Below are 20135 nucleotides of genomic sequence, written 5' to 3' on the forward strand. Positions count from 1 at the left end.
CCTTAAAATATGTGGCTAGACAATGTGCGACCCCTACACCTCTCATTGAGAGATGAATAAAAAATTTGAAGTTCATTTTATACAAATAGATGACTTAAAAGCCATACCAACCTTATAAAGTTCAACCCAGAGGCAAATAATATAAGGGATTTCACTATATTGATCAAAAATAAAGATTTTAATTGCAAAAAATGTTAGAAAATAATAAAAAATACAATGAACAAGTAATCTTATATATTGTAAATATAAAATCAGCTATATGTGTATTTACAAATAGGTTTATAAACGAATCAACATCTTAATGTGACGGATATGTATATATATTAAAGCAAGTCTTTTCTATGTTTAATTTTGGATACAGCAACTCGCAGATCATCCTCCATATATAGTCGCGATCTGCATTCAATTTTGAAATAAGTTAATAAAGAAAAGGTTGTCTCACATAAATAAGTCGAGTCCAATGGTGTAAGTAAATTTAAAGCTGCTTTTGAATGAGGGCACTCATTCATCACAGAACTCCAGAATTCCCCATGCCTTTTAGAATCAAAATCCGTTTTTAACGTTTGGTCACATGAAAGTTCCATAAGCTCATCTTCCATTGTACAACACAGATGATTAGCTCTGACAGTTAAAGGGGACCGTATCCAGTTATGTTTTTGTAGAGCGCTATCTTCTGGGAAATACTTATTAAAATGATCAAGAAGAGACTGGAGGTGGTAAGAAATATACAATTTGACAGTTTTTAGATTTATTGCGTTGCTTCAACAAAATTTGTAAAGTTAAGAAAAAAAGTTTAGAATGATCAAATTAACAATGTGCATCGGATATATTGAAAAATTAAAAATTTGTATTGTTCAAAATATCAGATGAAGATGTCTTTATAAGCTAGATTCGTGAAGAATAGTAACAGTTGACCTTTTGCACTTCCGCAATGACATATCAAGATTTCCAATGTAAAAACCCTTCTCTCTAGGTGGTTGATAAAAGTCCAAGCCCCAGTCAATGCTGAAAATCCATCCATTGTTCAAACGAATCTCTCTATCATGAATAGTATTTGAGTATAATATCGATAAAACAATTTGTCGGCGCCTCAAACTACTGGTTATCTCTGAGAACGATGACTTTTGTCTTTCTTCATCGTCGACATGTAATCTAGTAGTTAATGTAATCTTTTCGAGATTTGGGCATGTCTTGACAAGAAATTCACAAAACCTTAAAAAAAGACGAATCTAGGGATGGAAAGAAATAATTTAATAGTTTAAAAAAAAAAAAAGCTTAGAAAAGTTATCTATATTACCTGGTGAAATTTTTGAATGAATGCATCGTTTATATCAACTTTAGTAACACGATTGTCCATATAATTAGAAAAAGGTTCTCATAAGTGTGGCCAATTTCACCCTCGGTTATTTTCATTCGAGAACATTTATTGAACGACCTTGAACTATCAATAACCACTGACTTCGACTGACTTAAATGATAATGATTCTGTTTTTCAGATCTATTGCATATCGCTTGTATTTCTCCCTTTATTTCTTCCGTCTTATCGACATATGCTCTTCCTGACAGTTTATCTCTATCGAATGCTATAAACATTGAACTATTATTTTGATTGTTTAAATTAGGAACGCTGTAATAGAAACACTTACACAAGCTTAAAGATTCATAACCATGAAGGGCTTTATGGAAGTGAGAGAGAGCTTCATCCCATTTTTCCTTGTTTTTCAGTTCAAATGCTTGATAATAATAATAATTGGATGATTGAATTCGATTCCTTATTTCCTTGGAACTGTTTCCACCCATTACTTTAATATATTAGTTTATGTATTTGAGGTATATCATTCTAAATGTATAACTATTAGCTAGACTATTAGATGACATAAGTCCTTCAGTTTCAATGAGTTCTAACTTCAAAAAGTTGTTATGTGTTTTATTTTTAGGCTCTAATACTACCTGGAGGGGCACAAGCTCCAATCAGTGATTGGCAATCACGTATCTCGTTGTGGTAAAAAACATCCTTTTTTATGATGAGTTGTTGCAAAGACTCCTTTAAGCGTTAAAGTAAAGTGGCGCTACAAGTACATAAACTTCTTTTTTTTTCAAGAAGAAGAAGGACCAAATGTAGTTCTTTTACAGGCGCTAGAGGGTGTTTGATGAAACAGCTTATGTTTGTGTTTAAACTTATTATGTGTTTATTCTAATTCATCCTTCCTCAAATCCTCTTTACCTGTTTGAATGAAATGTTAAATGGAAAAGCGACGTCTAACGTTTAAAAAATAAACTATTTTATGTCCAACAACTTTTTTGTTTACATTTGCTTTGTTGCACTACTTAACTTTAACGCTTTACGTCTACTGTAATCAGAACCGGGCACGCGCAAACATGAATTCAAATACGCGTGCAACATGGGTCCATTAAAAAAACAATCCAACGTGTTTGGTAATATAATAAGTAATAACTAATAACTATTAGTTACATTGTGGACCCCATCTTTATTGTGTTTTGGTATTCCATTCATGACCACTAAGTTTTGTGTTCCAGGGTGTAGAACGGGCTATGACAACGAGCCACAACAGTCTGGTGTTACTATCCATCTGTGGCCAAACAAAGAGAGAAAACCTGGATTTGATTCCGCCTAGCTGAGAGCCATTCTAAGAGAAACAGATCTGAAGAAGACAGATTAGGAACCATCCATAAGTACGAAGCTGTGTTCCCTGCATTTCAACGAATCTGATTTCATCTGTGAGTCTAAAAGAATTCAGACCTCTGACAAGGCTTTAAAGAAGACAACTGCTCACTTTTGATGCGTATGCTTATAACTGTCCTTCTTTTAGAGGTACCTCAAACCAGATGTATTACATCCCTATGGCCAAACTGTCCCAACGCCTTCTCAACTCCTAAAGCTTCATCAATGCCAACTGAAGCTGTCATGTAGGGCTCAACAGTTCAATAAAATGAGTTCTGTGGAAGAACTTGTTGACAAATTGGCCAAAGAGACACTCCCATCAAACTTAATCCCCATGGAGACACTCCCATCAAGCTTAATCCTCATCACAAAACCAAGTGTTGCCCTTTTGAAGCTGTCCCATGATGAGAAATTGGGCCCCAAGTAGTAGCCAGTATCAAGTTTGAGACAGATATGTCATTCAAAATGTACAACTCTGGTGTGTTGATTGACAAAAAGGCAGTGTCACACATTACCTCAAAAGGCAAGGTCAACACTGTGATTCAAGCCATCAATTTGACTTCCTTTCTGGGAGCAAAAGAAGAATTGAATCAAACAGAGACCTGGGGAAGACATTTTCAACAAGTTTGTGAAGTTACTCAACTCCTCAGAGATTGAACCTAAGCAAGCTTCTAAGCTCTCTTTCATTCGTGAGCAAATGGCTCTCCTCTTCACCAAACCAACACCTTCTCTTCTTTCAACCGCACTCATGTAGGAGAATGTGAGCTCAGGACTATGTGGAATATCCAAAAACGTCAAGACACCTGGAGTTGCCTACGAAAAGAGAGATGAGCTTCGGGAATGAGAAGAACAAACTTGGCCTCTCTTTCTTGAGAAATTTTGTCAACTTTCTCATCGAGTGGTAAAACAGTAAAGGACCTGGCTTCAGAAACCTTCGTAGTAACAAAGCAGACGTGTCTTGCTGCAGCAGATCTGGCAGAGTATCTTCTCCTAGATGAAGACTTTTCCTATGCACTCCTCTGCATGTTCCAGTCGGATCCCATTGAATGAAGGTTCGGCTGATACATACAACTAAGTGGAGGTATCTCCTATATCAGCGTGAGACAGATCCTGGAAGCAGAGAAAAATATTCGTATTCTGAGTCTTGTCAAATTCTCAGGTAAATAAGATATTTTTTAATAGTAAGCTTCTTTATTTAGGTATTATTTATTTTTACAATATAATAATATCATAACAATATTTGACTTTTTTAAATTTTCAGGTCTTACTACTTCAGAAATTAAAGGTCTGCTGGATGAATACTTGTTAAAAGATGAGCTCATTTTGACTAACTGGCAACCAGATGACCTCCAGGAATTAGCTTCCAAGGCAGAGAGTAATACTTATACATCCTTATTAAACTGGAATATATTTTTCTAACAGCGTATGAATTATCTTAATTCGTAATACTGAATACAGATAGTTCTTGTAAGATATGTTCCAATGAATAACTTTGATGAAGTATATGCGTAACTAGAAGATAAATTTAAGCACCTACAGTCAGACTAACTATTCAAAATAATTTTTTAAAAAACACAGAACATCTTTATTAATTTATCACACTAATTTGGTATATTAGTATAAATCTATTGAAATTATCAAACTTGCTCTACGTTTAATAAAATTCCCAAGGATCTATAAATTAATTACTGAAATATCTAGTTGTACTCAACTAACGATCTATTTATTTTTGTAGAAATGATAATTTAAATCGATGTAAATTTAATGGGATCTTTGTGTTATGATTCTACAAATACGATATAATTTATTTTTATTGTTTATAAGTGTATTCATTAGTTTTGAAACCATATGTCCGATTGGACTAATCAATGAATATTGATTTATATTTTTGTATGATTAAAGCTCTTAATGATTAATAAATGTGCAGTTCCTCCATTATTTAATGACTAACAATTCATGAATTCAGTTTATAATAAATTAAAATTTTAGTTTGATTTCAATATAGTTAATAATTCATTTCCTTATTATTATTTAGATGAGATGATATAGTGAGAGAAATAGTTTCTTCATTAATTGAATTATATTGTGTATTTATTCTTTGCTTTGATATTCATTTTTAAATATAAACTATATTTGTATTACATAATATGTTATTAATCAAAAAATATTTACTAGATTTGGTTTAAGTTATTTTTTATTATTATTTTGTTACATTTTAACTATTGTTTTCAGTAAAACAACTTATAATTAGGTAGTATGACAAACATTTAATAATTTATTTATTTTTGTAGAGATCCTATATCCTTGCAAGAGTTATATTATATAACCATATAATTAACGTATATATAACTATAACGTTTGCCGTTCTACCTTATTATAAGTTTGTTCTACTTAAAACAATAGTTAAATTGTAACAGAATGATTGTTTTAGTATTGATTGGAACAATAACAAATTATCAATGATATTCTTCAATATTTGCATTCTATATTTATGAATATCTTTTTTTTTTAACTTTATTGATTCATTACGTTTATTTTGGACATTTTGTTATTGTGATTGTTAGGCGAGTAAAAATTAAAAATCCTTCTTACTATTAATTGTATAACTATTTTTGGTCTATATTCCAAGCAATGTGAAAGTAGGGATGCTTAAGAAAATTTGGAATAGTCAAAACAACAAGGCAACAGAGGCTTATTCCATGCATCATTTTGGTTCTATTAGCAAGATAACTACATTGAACTCTATACTCAGTATAAATGGAAAATTAAGATCTTATTGTAAGTTAATGTTTATCACGTGAGCGTTATGTTTAGTACATTATATCCACTTATTCTTATTATATTATTTATTTCTTTGCTATACTGATGAGTTTTTTATTATAAATATATACCTAATAATGTTTTATATCCCTAAAGAAAATAGAAAAATACTCATAAATGATTCAAATGCAGTTGTTCTATGTTACAAAGCAACTAATAGTAATCTAGCGTATTATATTCATAAACGCAGATATCTGATGTTCTCCATTTTTCATTAAGGGGTTTGTATAAAATAAGATAAAATCACCCCTATATATAGTCCCAGATATCTAGCCAATGAGTTGGCTAAATATCTGGGAAGGCACCAGATCTACTGTGCAACCTCATCGGGGGGTTTCACACTTTAATTCAGTTGGTATTAAGGTCAATCTATTTCTATTAACCTTGAGTTGGCATTGCATATTCTCTAAGTCCAATGAATACTTCAAGGAAGAGAAAGAGTACGAGACGAGATACGTTATTGGGCATTCTTATGATTTTACTTCATTAATATGTATATTAACGTTTATTATTGAAAATAAGAGTAGATTGTTGTTAATGTATTCCATATTAATAATAATATTGTACAATACAATTAGACAAGAATTTTTTTATAAAGCGTGAAGAACATTATCAATATTACAAATGAAATAAATAATCCTAATAATGCCCACTATTCAATTTTTGAATCCTTTTTTACTCTTTAGTTTTATAAGAATTGAAAATTTGACCGAAATATAAAACAATCAAATTGATACTCTTTATCACAGTAAACGTCAATGTAAGTATAAGTCTTCTGCTATTAGTTTTAAAATATTATTTTTATAATTTATGAAAATATGGAATAACAAATCGTAGACGCTAAGAGACGTAGCACTATACTGATTTTTTAAAGGCTTTGATGCCTTCTAACTACTACGGCCTTCTGGAACGAAACAAAAACACTTATGAACTAACCTTTGACCAATGAGAGTAGTCAACAAAACTTTTAAGTTTTTACTACATATCTAGATATTTAGAAGTATATATTTGGAATAAATATAAATCGTGGTAAATTAATCAATGATCGAATATATTATAATGAAGAGTTTATAGAAATATAAACTTAAATAAATGAAGCACATAAGTAAATACATATTTCCATCACACTTATTTACAATTGATAAATAAGAAAATAATTTTAATTGTTAATGTCATTTTAATATGCTTAACATTTGTCAAATAACATTATCGATTATTTAGTGTCAATGAATACTTAAATCATCTTTTTTTATACATTGTAAGTATTTAATCCGTAATTTATTTATTGAATATTGATGTGGAGATCCTAAATCCTCACGATCCAATTATATTTAAATATAACGACAAGTGATTTAGTAATTCAGAAAATGACTTCCGACTACACTAATTTTTAAAATATATTCAACGAAATTTATATTTTCCAATATAACTACTGAAGTTATAAGATCACCGATAATTTATTAACATATTTATCGCGTAAAAACTATTTATGCATATATCTAGGAAATAGGAGAGCTAAATATGTTTTGCAGTTTTGCTGATAAAGATATCTAGAAAAGAGGACTACATTAAATTCATGGTCTAGGATCGTCATTTTTCCTTTATCATATTCAAATATCAGTGTTGATCGTTAGCATAAAGTAATATTCGATGTAAGTGTTAAGTCTTTTTTTATTTATTAAGCCATTTGATGGAATTTAATCAAGATTTATTGTGAATTTATCCATTTTATGTAGTAAAAATATCAACTTTGAGCCCCCAAAATTGTACCTCCTTCAATTATGATGAAATTCATGAAGTCAATGAAAAGGCTCTATAGAACTGGATATTACATTTGTTAATATAATTAAATAAGAGGTGTTATCTAGAAATTTTGTTATCACATATCAAGGGTTCCTTCTACCATGATGCTTAGATGCCTCTACATTGATGAGGTAAATAACAGTTGTCAGTTAGTATTAACTTCAGCAACACACCTCCATCCATCAAAACCGAACCAAGATTAAACTCAAAAGAGATTTATGCTTATTGCATGTAATATAACCTTATCCATTGCTAATCATCTACGTTCAAAAAATTTATGGAGAAATACACGGGTAAACCTATCCCTTCCCGAGGAACCATCATTAAATTAATGGAGGATGTTGGTACTGATGTCATATATAGAAATACATATAAAAATGTTTTGAGTCATCCACACCAAATGATGATCATGTTATCAGTAAAAAGTATTTACGAATATCGAAATGGAACTCTGAATTTTGTACTATCTCACAGTAAGTATTCAATTTTTTTTAAATCTAACCATAAAATATGATTCTATTTTAGCTAAACATATCAAGAATTATGATACACAACTCAGTAAAGGGCAAAAACAACTGCTTAAATGGTCACAACAACGGGGGTAGTAGCTTTGGATGGTTTGCAACTAGTTTGTCTGAGACTACTTACTTCGCTTTAAGACTTGGGTATGATAATTAGGTTTTCCAATATTACATAGTCAATAAATATTACTTTTTTATCACTTAAGGCTTAGCTATGGTTGATGGGCTCCAAGAAATGGTGTTCAGAAAACTCATAAAAGGCAAAAACAACTGTTTAAATGGGCACAACAACGAGGGTAGTTACATTGGGTGTTGCATTATAATTAACAATTGTGTATATCCTTCATGATAATAGTATGTTGTTATATAAGCATACCTAAATAACGGGGAAATCTTTTTGATGCTCTTAATAGGGAGTAATATCGCCGGACATTACTACATAATTAGCTTTTGCTCTAAATCTTTACGATGAATGTATTTCTAACATTTTTTATTAATATATTTATTGTCTAATTTTATGATTTTGACATTTACTTTATTATTAATAATTAGTTAGATCTCATCGGTAGAGATATATCTATCCTGTGCACAATTGTATATAGCAACTTCCACATGAAGAAGAGGGGTGATTATCTTTTTGGTTAAACTCCACGTCTCGCTTGTGTATTGCAACCTAAAGTTATGACATATTTAACTGAATTCCGATATTAGAACAAGAAAAAATTATCTGGATCAATCTACTATTTCAATATTCTGTATTTATAATTTATTATTATTAATAGTTATATGATTTTAATGTTTAATTTTGTATATTTAACTTAAATGTTTAATGGTTTATTTTTTAGTATGTAGATTATATTTAATTAAAGCCTTCTTTTTTAAACTTTGAGTTTCAAATATATTTCAAATACTCTATTTTGTCGTTTCATTAGCTATTATTCTGAGAATAAGGTTCATAATGAATTACAATTTCATGGAGTGTGATGTTTTCAAATCTACTGTAACGGATAAAAAACGTCGAAGTCTCTTCATTAAACATTTTGCTAATAAATACATTCGTTATACCCTCAAAAATCATAATAAAGCAGGCAGATGATAATCACATCAGTATTTTAAACAATGATACCATATGTCTTTTTTCCCCCCTCCTACTTGCACGCGTTTTTCTCTACAATATTATCAACTATAATTATGAGATATTGGAACTTGTAAACGGAAACAGCTGACTATATTATGTTTTATTAAGCTAAGGATGGCTTTTATTTATCGCCTTGACGTCATATGTGCCTGGCAAGGTTAAAATAAGGATGACTGACCTACCCATGGAAATCTAGAATAACATACATGAGTATGACCTACCTTGTCTCTAAGTTTCTTGATCATAACAAAACTAAATTTTTAAACCTGATTTTCTTTTCAGTCTCCAAAAATTGCCGGCAGCTAATAAAATATTGGCACCAGATTAGTGTAATAGTACTTTACAAAATGTCACTATGGGATTGGAACCTATATTTTCAGGACAAATTAACTTTACTCTTTTCATGAAAATCATCAAGAATTAACACCCTTACAAATCAGATTTACCATCTTTTCATAAGCCGTGTCCCTTTAATAATTATAAAGAAAATAAACAAAAGTTATCTGCTGATTCTAAATCATTATTGTATATTAATACAGTAAACGATGAATCTGATGAGATATATTAAATTTTATGTTTTGTTTATTAGCAATGCATCAACAAATAAATTATATTTCAATTGTTTTCGTTAATATCGAAATAAATGCTTTAAAAATTAAATTAAATCAGTTGAAGTTAATATATTTTTGATAAATAAGTTATATAAAATTTAAATTTCAACTGGAATTGTTAAAATCAATATATAATATTAATTTTTAAAGTTTTGGGCGTTTTTTGGGCGAAATAAAGCACTGTGAGGCGTTCTTTTAAATTTATTTTTAATTCTTCCATAAATTTCGGAATCAAAACTTTATTGTTGAGTTGATGTTTATAGAAAAACCTTGTGCTTTCTCAAAAAGTTCAAATAAGTGCTTGAGATGTTCCTTAAAAAATTCTTCTTCTTGAGACAGTATATTTTCTCAAAATGAAGGGAGTATAAGTTTAATCAAATTATTGTAGAAATTTTTTAAAATATGCGGTGTCATGTGACAAAAATATTCCATTTCCAATATACGAGTTTTCTAATGATGTCTTGAATTGCCCTTCACATAATTATTGAAGATATAATTTTTGATTCGAGGCATGGCCATCACAAACTAATGCGACTATGACGAATCTATTTTCCGTTAACAATTTAATTGCAGACATAGCCCACTCTTTCACAATTTTCCGATTGATTATGACAACATAAACTATGGCAACAATAGGATTATATTTAGCTGCTAAACTTTTAATCATAAAAAATACTCACTGTTCTTATGGGTGTACCATCAGAGTCAAAGCCATAAAATGTTCATTCAACAAACTCAATCCTTTTTTGAGGAATACACTTCCTCGAATATGAAAGACACTTTTCTACTTTTAGAAGAAATTAAATTTAAAGGCGTCTTAAAATATGAAAACGATTTAAGAAGATATCCCAGTATTTGAATTCAAGACCTCAGATAATTTTCGAAAGTGTGAAACACAAGCCAAAAAGATGGTTTTATATAAAATATCATCAATTGATATGAAGTATAATTTAAAAAATAGTTTTAAACAAAACTATTAAAAAAAGTAATTTGAAATTGATCGACCCATTCCCAAAAAGGTAGAGAAAAAATAAGAAAAAGTTTTAAAAAGTAATGAAAATAAGGTTAAAATATGTATATTTTTACACAAATGAGTTTAAATTTTATATTAGAGCAATAACTTTTAATTTATTTATACTATTCTTACTATTTAAATTCTTTATGTTTACAAGAGGCATCTTGTAAAATTTCAAAGTCTAGATAATTTATTTCTTCAACGTCGCCTTGATTTTCTGGAGGAGATTCATATGTTTGTTTTTAATTTTATCAAAATGAGGGATAGGTCTGATTGTTGAATACAAATTTGGATTCATTATTTGACTTTTATTTTTATTTGTAAATTCATATCTAGGCAGAAATAACAATCAAAGAAATTATCTTTTGGTTCTGGGCAAACCATAGGTACACAAAGCGGCATCTTATTCCGTTTTCCTTAGATACATCGCTTTTATTTTTATTTGACAAGAATTACACACTTTGCGCCCCCCCCCCCACCGAGGTGCCACAACTTATCTTGATTACCTATTGGCATTTTAAAATAGGACAAGTAAGTATGCATTGTTAAATAATTTATATTCCTCATCTGCCCTATAAATGTGTAATAACGACCGACAAATATAGCAAAAGAAGTTTGGATAATTTGAGCACATACGTATAGAAGTATTACGAGAAGACATTTTGCCAAACTAAAATGTAACTATTTTCGGTATTTATGAAAAAGATGATAAAATTAGTGCATGTAGTAAAAATCTTCAAGAAATTTATTGAAATAAGAATATTAAATTAACGAATACTTAGGGGGAGACACTTTCTAGATCATTTTCAAGTCTTGATTATGATTTTAAATTATCTGTACTTTTAATAAATAAATATTAGGATAAAAACTTGCATTTCCTGACGAAAAAAAGAGTACATTTAATGACAAAGTATTCTGTTTTCGAATTTGCAATAGGTTTTTAAAATATTTTAGATGATATAAAAGATCAATTCCACCTATTAGTGTCAAAAATGATTGCATTAAAGATTTATATACTACAATATTACGTAGCCCCGCTTCAGACTTGTCTAAAATATAAAATCTTATATATATATACAGATAATTAATCATTAAACAGTACTCTTCCAAGTTATAAAAATAACAATTCAACTACAGATCCTGCAGAAATCCAGCATTTTCCAAAAAAAAAATAATAATCAATAAAATGAGACAAAATAATACATCTCCCAGAATAATAATTATGATTATCCACCGACCCATATAATATTAATTATTTTATAGGTCGGTGATTTATCACATAGAAGAGACCCCAGTGCCCTCAAGAAATCTATACTTATATTAGCTTAGGCAGGTACACTACCTAAGTTTGCCCATATGTCTCTCTTTTCTCTTTCTATCTCAAAATTGGAGACAGCGACAGAGGATACTTGAAATTCAATTATCGCAACCTTTCAATAATAAGGAAATAACTTCGGTACGTCCAAGATACTTAGAGACACTTGTGTCTAAGTATATTGGGTTGGGTACGTCAAACTTAAGGACGCGAAGTGAAGGAAGAATATTATTGGCTCAGGAAGAGAAGACTCGAAGTGAAGCGGAAGGATCTCGACTTTTCCGAGTTGTTCGGTTAATTAGCACTTCGAAGGGGCACGGAAAAAGATGGATGGTCTCATTGTGCGGAAGAAGTTGGGAATTTGGCTCTTATAGAGTATTCGGAGGAGGGGGTCCGTTGACTAAGAGAGGAGGCCGGAGAAGATCATATTTAATTATGTAAGGCATTATGACTTTTTCTTATATCATGACAGTAGAATTAATTTCTGGAATACTTTGCACGGGAGTCGTAGTGTGCAAATTCGTTCTAGCATTTTTCTTCTTGGACATCGATGAACTCGGATAGGAGTGAATTCAAAACATAATTGAATTATTTACCAATAAATAATCATAGTCCTTCAAACTTAATTATTTATTACCTAATAATAAGTCTTAATATGATCATTTTATCGATCATAATTGTAGGTATAAGTTTACAGGTAGGATTATGCAATCATAGGAGATTTTACTGTATATTTCTATACTTAACAACTATACAATGATAGTAAATAAGCAATAACTAAAAAATAAGCACGTCTAATATTAATAATGTAATTTAAATTAAGTTACTTATTTAAAAGATATGAACAAATCAAATTTTATCATATTGACGCTTAGTTTACAGTCTATAATTATGTCCTCTGTTCAAACTTAATTATTTGTTTTTTACCTATATGATGTTGTATTATAATTTTATCGACCACAATTGTTTGAATAAGTTTTTACTTATCACCGTAAACAACTGTCATTTCTGACGATTGGGCAGCCTATTGCAAGCTTGGGAGTTAATTAGATATGGCACACTTTACTGTAGTGCATAAATATAACTTTGTTGATACATTAACTGGAGCTTATACTCAGACGATAGAGTCTTTTGGAGTCATCTCAAGGGTATGCTAAGACGGGTAAGAGTAATTAAATACCTCTAAAGAGCTTTTTCAGACATATCTCAACGAATTTATGTGGAGGAAGCGTCTCAAGGATATTAGTCATTTTTATAGAATTCTTGACGACATTATGAGCCAATATCAAAGATGAGGTTCTTTCATATTTTTCAATTATTTTTTTAAAGTTCATTTTTGCGCTCCACCTTTATTTTCTGTTCCATGACTTAGTGGATTTGATGGCATATATGTTCCTCACAATGATGCCCATTACTTTCATCTAAGAAGGAGAAGAAGTATATCTGAAATACTATTCCCCAATTGGACTTGTTCGATAGATTTGTATCAAAACAAAAACATTTTATTTCGGAAGGATTACGAATTAAACGAATTGGAAGTTTGGACTGCTTTATATATGATTTTTTCTGTTGTTTTCTATAAATGCTAGTGATATTTTTTCATTTCTTTTATATTCTTGTGATTGCTCTATTCTGTTATATGTTGATTCATTTGTGTTTAATTTTTTGTAACTCCGATATTTTTTGTTAACTGTTAAATTTGTTAGTTATTAAATGTTTATATATTTATTAATATGTGTATTCAAAGTTTTTTTAATTAATTAATATACTCAATGTTTTTAATTTATTATAGTGTAAATTCTTTTCTTTATTTACGTATGCCCTTCCATCTGTTTCCGTAACCCTTCGAAGTGCTAATTAGCCGAACAACTAGGAAAAGTGAGATCCTTTCGCTTCACTTCGCGTCTTCTCTTCTTCGGCCAATAATATTCTTCCTTCACTTCTCGTCCCTATGCTTGACGTACCCAAGATACTTTAGAGACAAGTGTCTCTAAGTATCTCGGACGTACCGAAGTTATGTCCTTTTTATTAAAAGGTTGCGAGACTTGAATTTAAACTATCCTCTGTCGCTGTTTCCAATTTTGAGATAGAAAAAGAAAGTATGACGTATGGGCAAACTTGTACCGTGTACCCTCAAACTTTAACAGTTCTCCCAGCTTAGACGAAAGTAAAAGAAAATAAAAATTTTCTTTTTTTATCGTCTTGTACAAAAGATAATAAACAAAAAAAAAATAATCAAACGATATATTTATAAATAACAGTAATTACTAATTGTTTTTTTTTAAATGGATCTTGTACAATGCACAGTTGGAGGTTCTGGTTGGATCCTAGCGATTCCAAAAGTAGGACGGAGTCTATCTTGGGAGACATTGTGGACTTTGGCGCCCAAGTCCAATTTAAAATAACATTCTTATTTTCCTAGGAATTTAAAAGGAGCCAAGAAGGTTGGAGAAAGAGATTCTCCGACTGGCTTTTTTTAACAAAACGTAGTGAGTCTTGCTCAGACAATTGTGGAACGTTTCTCTCTGGGTTATTCGTTTGGGAACGTGAGCCACCTTCTCCATCATCTCGAAGTACCCCACATCTGCGTCTGTCTTAGGAGTAGGAAACGAATCGAAGAAGCCTGAATCTAAAGATCCAGGGCACGCAGTAAGTAACTGGAAGGGCGAATATTTAGATCCTTGATCCATTGGTACTGAATTCCTCAGTCCCCACAAAACAACAGACATAGCATTCATCCAATTTTCTTTCTTTTCTAGTATCCGTGCAACTAGCTAAGTTATTAGAGATCTGAAGAACCGTTGAATAAGCTCGTTTGATTCATGATGATATGATGTGGTCGTCCTATTTGCGATTCCAAGTGCCCTGCAAACACACGTCAAAATAACATTTGTAAATTGCGTCCACCTGTCAGGTACTCCAAATCTTGATATTCAACCGTTCAAGAAAGCTCCAGCCATTGTACTAGAGGTGATATTTGGAATTGGGATCACTTCCGGCCACCTCGTATACCGATCCATCATAGTCAGGGCATAGCACTGTCCCTTGACGAGTGTGAACGGGCCAATTATGTTAATGTGGAGGAAGGCAAGTCTCGCTGATGGTGGATCGAAAGAGGAAGTAGGCTTGGATGCTTTAAAAGGCTTCGTTTGTTGACATGCGATGCCTTCTTCAGTAAATTTTTTAATATCAGAACGTAATTTAGGCCAAGCGTAGAAAAGTGATACCCTTCTTAAAGTCTCCTTGAATTCAGGATAATTATCTTTGTGGCTTCAATGAATAATTCGTTGGCGAAGTTCGTTCTGGAGAGGACACTACGACACAAAAAAAGTCTTCGTTGCAGATGCCAGCATGTAAAGTTCCTGAAACATATTTGAGATAAGGTTTAACTTTAAAATTTAACAATTTACGTTGATGAAGTCTTTGATCGTCAATGACATATTGGAGAAAATTGGGACTTCATTTGATTTTGTTGATATTTCTCGAAAGAATATCCGTGGTGTGGTTTAGTTTAACTGACACATGATCAATCCTGCAATTAAACTCTACTATATATGCAAATGTGAGGAATGGACTTGGGAGTCCCGGAGGGATTGCAGATGTCTATTGCTGACAAAAAAAGGCTTAGGATCTGTGAAACTCTAAAATTTTGTAAATCCAATGCCCACAGAAAATGTTTAATGCTTTCCTTTATAATAAGTAATTCCCTATCAAAATTTGAATACTTCTTTTGTGTTTCAGATAAGGCTTTAAACTAAAATGCTATTGGTTACCAGCGCCCATTCACTTTCTGTTCCAGAACGGCTCCCATTCCAGTATCAGATGCATCTGTTTTAAGCCTAAAGGTAACGAGTCTTCCCAGAATTAAAGTTGAGTACTTGAGGATAAACTGTGTTTTATACCTTGAAAAGCTCTTCCTCATTCATCATTCCATATCAATTTAAATTTTTTCTTTAAAACTGGATTTAACATCACTGTCCATTTTGACAAATTTTTGATGAATTGTGAATAGAATTGAGTCATGCCTAAAAATCTCTGTAAATCATCTTCCGATTTTGGAGATGAAATTCTTGCAATAGCTTCAACTTTCGATTTAAGAGGTTTAAAACCCTCCGGTGAAATAGAATGTCCAAGGAACTCAACAGAGTCCCTGAAAAACTCACATTTTTCAAGAGAAAAAAAAATTGCCATACTTTACATTTTTACTACCTGAAATGGAAAACGCGTCCAATACGACCACGAGGCCAATACTGCTTCGGTTCGTGTTGCACAACAGTGGTTTTTATTTATTTTATAAACAATTCTGTCCTCCACTGTTAACAACTCGATCGTTTGAAGCTGGCGATCTAACAGAAGCCGGCAGCATTGGCGAATAGAAAAATAATCGTGTTTTATCAAGAGATGGCCTTATTGCACACATCTTTGGTGACGTTCCTGAATTTCCGGTAGCTCGGATGGGAAGTTTTTATGCATCACCCGACATGACGGACCTGGTACGAAGTAACTACGACATTTTCCTGTCTATGGCCAATGTGCTTGGGTGTACAAATTTGGGTTCAATAGGGGGCTACAAAAATTGGTTACTACGAGTTTTTATTTCCAATAGGGATAAGGGCTTCTAAGAGAGGACAATATGAGTTGGATTCTCCTTGGAAACAAGTTATCAAACAGAACTGAACATACTTGGCTTAAATAAGAGGATTTTAGCACTTCTTATAAAGCGAATACACAAAATTACTTTTTTCCTTACCTATTATATATTTTTTTAGTTTGCTCATGCCTTATTGAGTTAAATAAATATAAAATTTCTAATTATTTAATAACACCGAGTTACAAAATAGGTTGAAGGAGGGTGAAGCGCAGGATACAGATAACAATTCTAAAATTCTTGTGTCATTCTGTAACAGTTAATACTTGATACTATCAATTAGTTATAAATTATATACCTTAAATTACTAGTGATTGCATTTAAGGTATATAATTTATAATTCATCACTAATATAGTGATGGGTGGAAATAGTTCCAAGGAAATAAACATTAGAATCCAATCGTCCAATTATCAAGCATTTGAATCGAAAAACAAGGAAAACTGCTCTCTTTAACTTCTATTAGGCCCTTAATTGTTATGAATCTTTAATCTTGTGTAAGTGTTTCCATTCAGCGTTCATAATTTCATATTTATAATAATTGCTTTTTCGTAGTATCCGATATTAATAAACTCTCAAGAAGATAATATGTAAATAAGATAGAAGAATTAAGGAGAAAAATACAAGCGAAAATCGATTGATTTGAAAAACATAATCTTTAAATGAGTCGAAGTAATTGGTTATTGATAATTCTAGTACGTTTGAAAGAAGTTCTCAAATTCAAATAACCTATGCTGATATTGCCCACACTTATGAGAGTCTTTTTTCAAATTATATGGACAATCGTTTTATCAAAGTTGGTATAAAAAATGCATTATTCAAAAATTTTATCAGGTAATATGGGTGATTTTTCGAAGCGTTTTTTATTTATTTTTCAATTATTAAATTAATACTTTCCATCCCTAGGTGCATTTTTGTAAGATTTTGTGAATTTCTTGTCAAAACATGTTCCAATCTCCAAAAAAATTACACTAACTACTAAATTATACTTCGACAATCAAGAAACACAAAAGTAATTGCTTTCAGAAATAAGTAGTAGTTTAGGATCGTGTCAGGAGGAATCACCTTAAACATTTTTGCCTAAATATGGTAAATATTAGTTTTGATTTTTTACTGGTGTATTCCATGTATTCTTCATTACATTTTGATGAAGAAATGGACTGCATATGAATGTTAATGATTCTATTCAACAGAGCATAGCTGTAGCATTCCGTCATTACTTCCCAATGCTTTAAAACCTACGTATTATATATAATTAAGATTTGAAAAATTGTTATTGTCTAGCTTGTTTACCTTTTTGTTTTTAATTTCTCAAAGCTGGAATACAACGGTAAAAATTCAAACCAAATATATAACTAAGAAGAAATAATGTCCCCTCTATTATATTCCAAACCAAAACAGCACAAGGGGAAAATGCTTCAACGCGAATACGTAAAAGGAAACACATAAAAGGCAAACAAGGCGAATCCTCCTAGAACCGTTTAGGGTTCTAGGAGAATTTGCCTCAGACACTTTCACCTTGCACTCTTTTGCCTCGAATGCACTCGCCGGCTATCTTCTTTGCCGTCATACGTGCTTTCCTCCAACATGTTTGCCATGCTACATAATTGCCGTTCAGTACTTTTGCCGACAAAAGTTATAATAGATCCTATACAGTTAATATTGACATGTTATCGGTTTTTTTCGGAGATAAATAAATACTTCTTATTTCTATTTAATTGAAGTTGGAGCTTAGGTATAAAATAACGAATTGAGTTCAATAATTCCAATAAAATAGAAGTTTGAAGTTTCTTTTTTCATCTTACCATCACTATTCGAAGTTGAGAAAAGGAGAGAGAAAGAGAGTGGGAATCACGTCATTAAGATTTCAAAATATATTATTTGTTCTGTGCTAATGTTACTATTGGAAAGTGACGAGACTATCTGGAATTAGACGGAAGTAAAAATAACTCTCATACGTAAATATCAGCGTACTTTGAAAGACTTGTGTCTCTACGGATCTCATGGAAATTCAGAAGGAGTCGGAAAAGCATCATATACTACAACTAGACATTACTTATTACACATATTAGTTATTTCAGTTGAGATAATAATATTTTTATTAATGTTATGTATTTAAAATGTCCTTTCTGGTTTTTATCTTCTTGTATATTCGTCTATGTATTATAAGTACTGAGTTTTACGTATTATAAATAGTGTCGTCTTTTGTAAATATATTAGAGTATAGTTAGAAGACACATGATCTAGTGTTACATTATTCCTCCACGTGAATTCTTCTCCTCATGTCTCTTGGTCATCCTGGATCTCTCCTATTATAAATAAGCTTGTGTCTCTCCCTCGTCGAGACGCAACAATTAATTGATTGTAGATACGATCCCATCGAGCAAGTATTTGATGGAATTCATTACATAGTACATACAAGGATGGGTTTTTGTCCATTCTGTTTACCTGCTTCCAAAGTAACGGAGTTTCGATGAACTTTGCCTAGCGACTGGTAGAAGACAAGTTCTTTCATAAAAGCGATCGGCAGAGAATGATGAAATCTCTGAGGACCTCTGCAGAATCAGTGAAGATATGATGATCACTATCTCAAATTTTCAAAAGGAAGTGAACGACTGAGAGAGAGGATAGATACTAGAGGAATCAACAATCAGATTTCAAGAATGTCTTGGGTGATCTCTAGGCCTGGCTTTAATTCTTCTTTCTTTTACTCTCACAGAGGGTTAACTTCTTTGATCCAAGAACTGATTTCTCTTTAATAGTAAGGGTTATGATGCCAAACGACGTAGCTTGACCTTTAAGAACGAGAATATCCAAGATTTAATAGGCAATCTCAATGCCAATAGAATACTTAGTATACTGCGTATGTAAGGTGGTTAACCTAAGACAATCTCTTAGGTGATGAAACAAGCCCATCTCCCATCCTTGAAGAGTTTCTAAAGGCTACAAATGACTTCGTTTGAGTTTGGAATAGTACACAATTCAACTTCAAAACCGACAGCCTCGATTGAGTTGTATCTGATGTCAATGAACCTATTTATGTATAGTGTTGCTTTTTTATTATGTAAACCTTTTGTAGATCTTGTACGGCAATACAATCACGTGTAAATATAGTTTCTGATGAATACTGAAAATAGTGTCTCATTTGAATTCTAATACATAATATGGCATGCCTTACTCATCCACAAGATTATGAAAAACTTCAATAATACGTTACAAATGTTTTAAAAACTTTGAGTTTAACATTAATCAAAAAATATTCACGGACTTTTGTTGTATAAACTTTGAGTGACTCATTGATCCCTGCCGGCCTTTTAAACTTCATAAAATGCTTGTGTATTACTTTGATTGTTTTTTCTGTTTAAGACACTTTCAATTCAGGTAATGTAGCAACTTCAGATCCATCTACATCAGCTGCACTGAAAAAGTGAGACACTTATTTTCCGGATATCACTCAACATAAGTCGATTTCATCATCTGTTTGCACTTATTTAAAAATTAAAACTCTTTAATAAACTATTTTAAGGTTAATTTTGAAGTACTGCCCATCTGACATATTGATAATCTTTGACGAGCTGGAGCC

At 31.5% G+C, this 20135-nt stretch overlaps 1 protein-coding gene and 6 long non-coding RNA genes across 8 annotated transcripts; 5 read left to right on the forward strand and 2 right to left on the reverse strand.

Moving 5' to 3' along the window:
* Positions 1-731: 731 nt before the first annotated feature.
* On the reverse strand, positions 732-2049 carry LOC121119552 (MIT domain-containing protein 1). The gene is given in 4 exon segments (XM_040714251.2): positions 732-1229; positions 1298-1371; positions 1374-1583; positions 1647-2049. Coding segments are annotated over 4 exon segments (789 nt in total). The 5' UTR covers positions 1801-2049; the 3' UTR covers positions 732-878.
* Positions 1938-4621, forward strand: LOC121119553 (uncharacterized). 2 transcript variants are annotated; one of them, XR_011780545.1, is made up of 4 exons: positions 1938-2448; positions 2539-2739; positions 2832-3842; positions 3945-4621. It is a non-coding gene; the product is annotated as an uncharacterized lncRNA (long non-coding RNA). The 2 variants fall into 2 exon arrangements; XR_011780546.1 differs by having other exon boundaries at positions 2032-2436.
* Positions 4622-5325: 704 nt separating this feature from the next.
* On the forward strand, positions 5326-6464 carry LOC121120484 (uncharacterized). Its single transcript, XR_005865075.2, has 3 exons — positions 5326-5461; positions 6190-6263; positions 6341-6464. It is a non-coding gene; the product is annotated as an uncharacterized lncRNA (long non-coding RNA).
* Positions 6465-7393: 929 nt separating this feature from the next.
* Positions 7394-8742, forward strand: LOC139905623 (uncharacterized). The gene is made up of 3 exons (XR_011780547.1): positions 7394-7779; positions 7832-7971; positions 8034-8742. It is a non-coding gene; the product is annotated as an uncharacterized lncRNA (long non-coding RNA).
* Positions 8743-11629: 2887 nt separating this feature from the next.
* LOC139905622 (uncharacterized) lies at positions 11630-13688 on the forward strand. Its single transcript, XR_011780542.1, has 2 exons — positions 11630-12343; positions 12418-13688. It is a non-coding gene; the product is annotated as an uncharacterized lncRNA (long non-coding RNA).
* Positions 13689-14136: 448 nt separating this feature from the next.
* On the reverse strand, positions 14137-15456 carry LOC139905621 (uncharacterized). Its single transcript, XR_011780541.1, has 2 exons — positions 15317-15456; positions 14137-15268 (listed from the first exon to the last, which is right to left on the reverse strand). It is a non-coding gene; the product is annotated as an uncharacterized lncRNA (long non-coding RNA).
* On the forward strand, positions 14414-19686 carry LOC121119662 (uncharacterized). The gene is made up of 3 exons (XR_005864815.2): positions 14414-14555; positions 14666-17049; positions 17108-19686. It is a non-coding gene; the product is annotated as an uncharacterized lncRNA (long non-coding RNA).
* Positions 19687-20135: the final 449 nt, after the last annotated feature.

The sequence above is a fragment of the Lepeophtheirus salmonis genome, chromosome 6 (assembly GCF_016086655.4).
Source record: "Lepeophtheirus salmonis chromosome 6, UVic_Lsal_1.4, whole genome shotgun sequence".
NCBI lineage: Eukaryota > Metazoa > Arthropoda > Copepoda > Siphonostomatoida > Caligidae > Lepeophtheirus > Lepeophtheirus salmonis.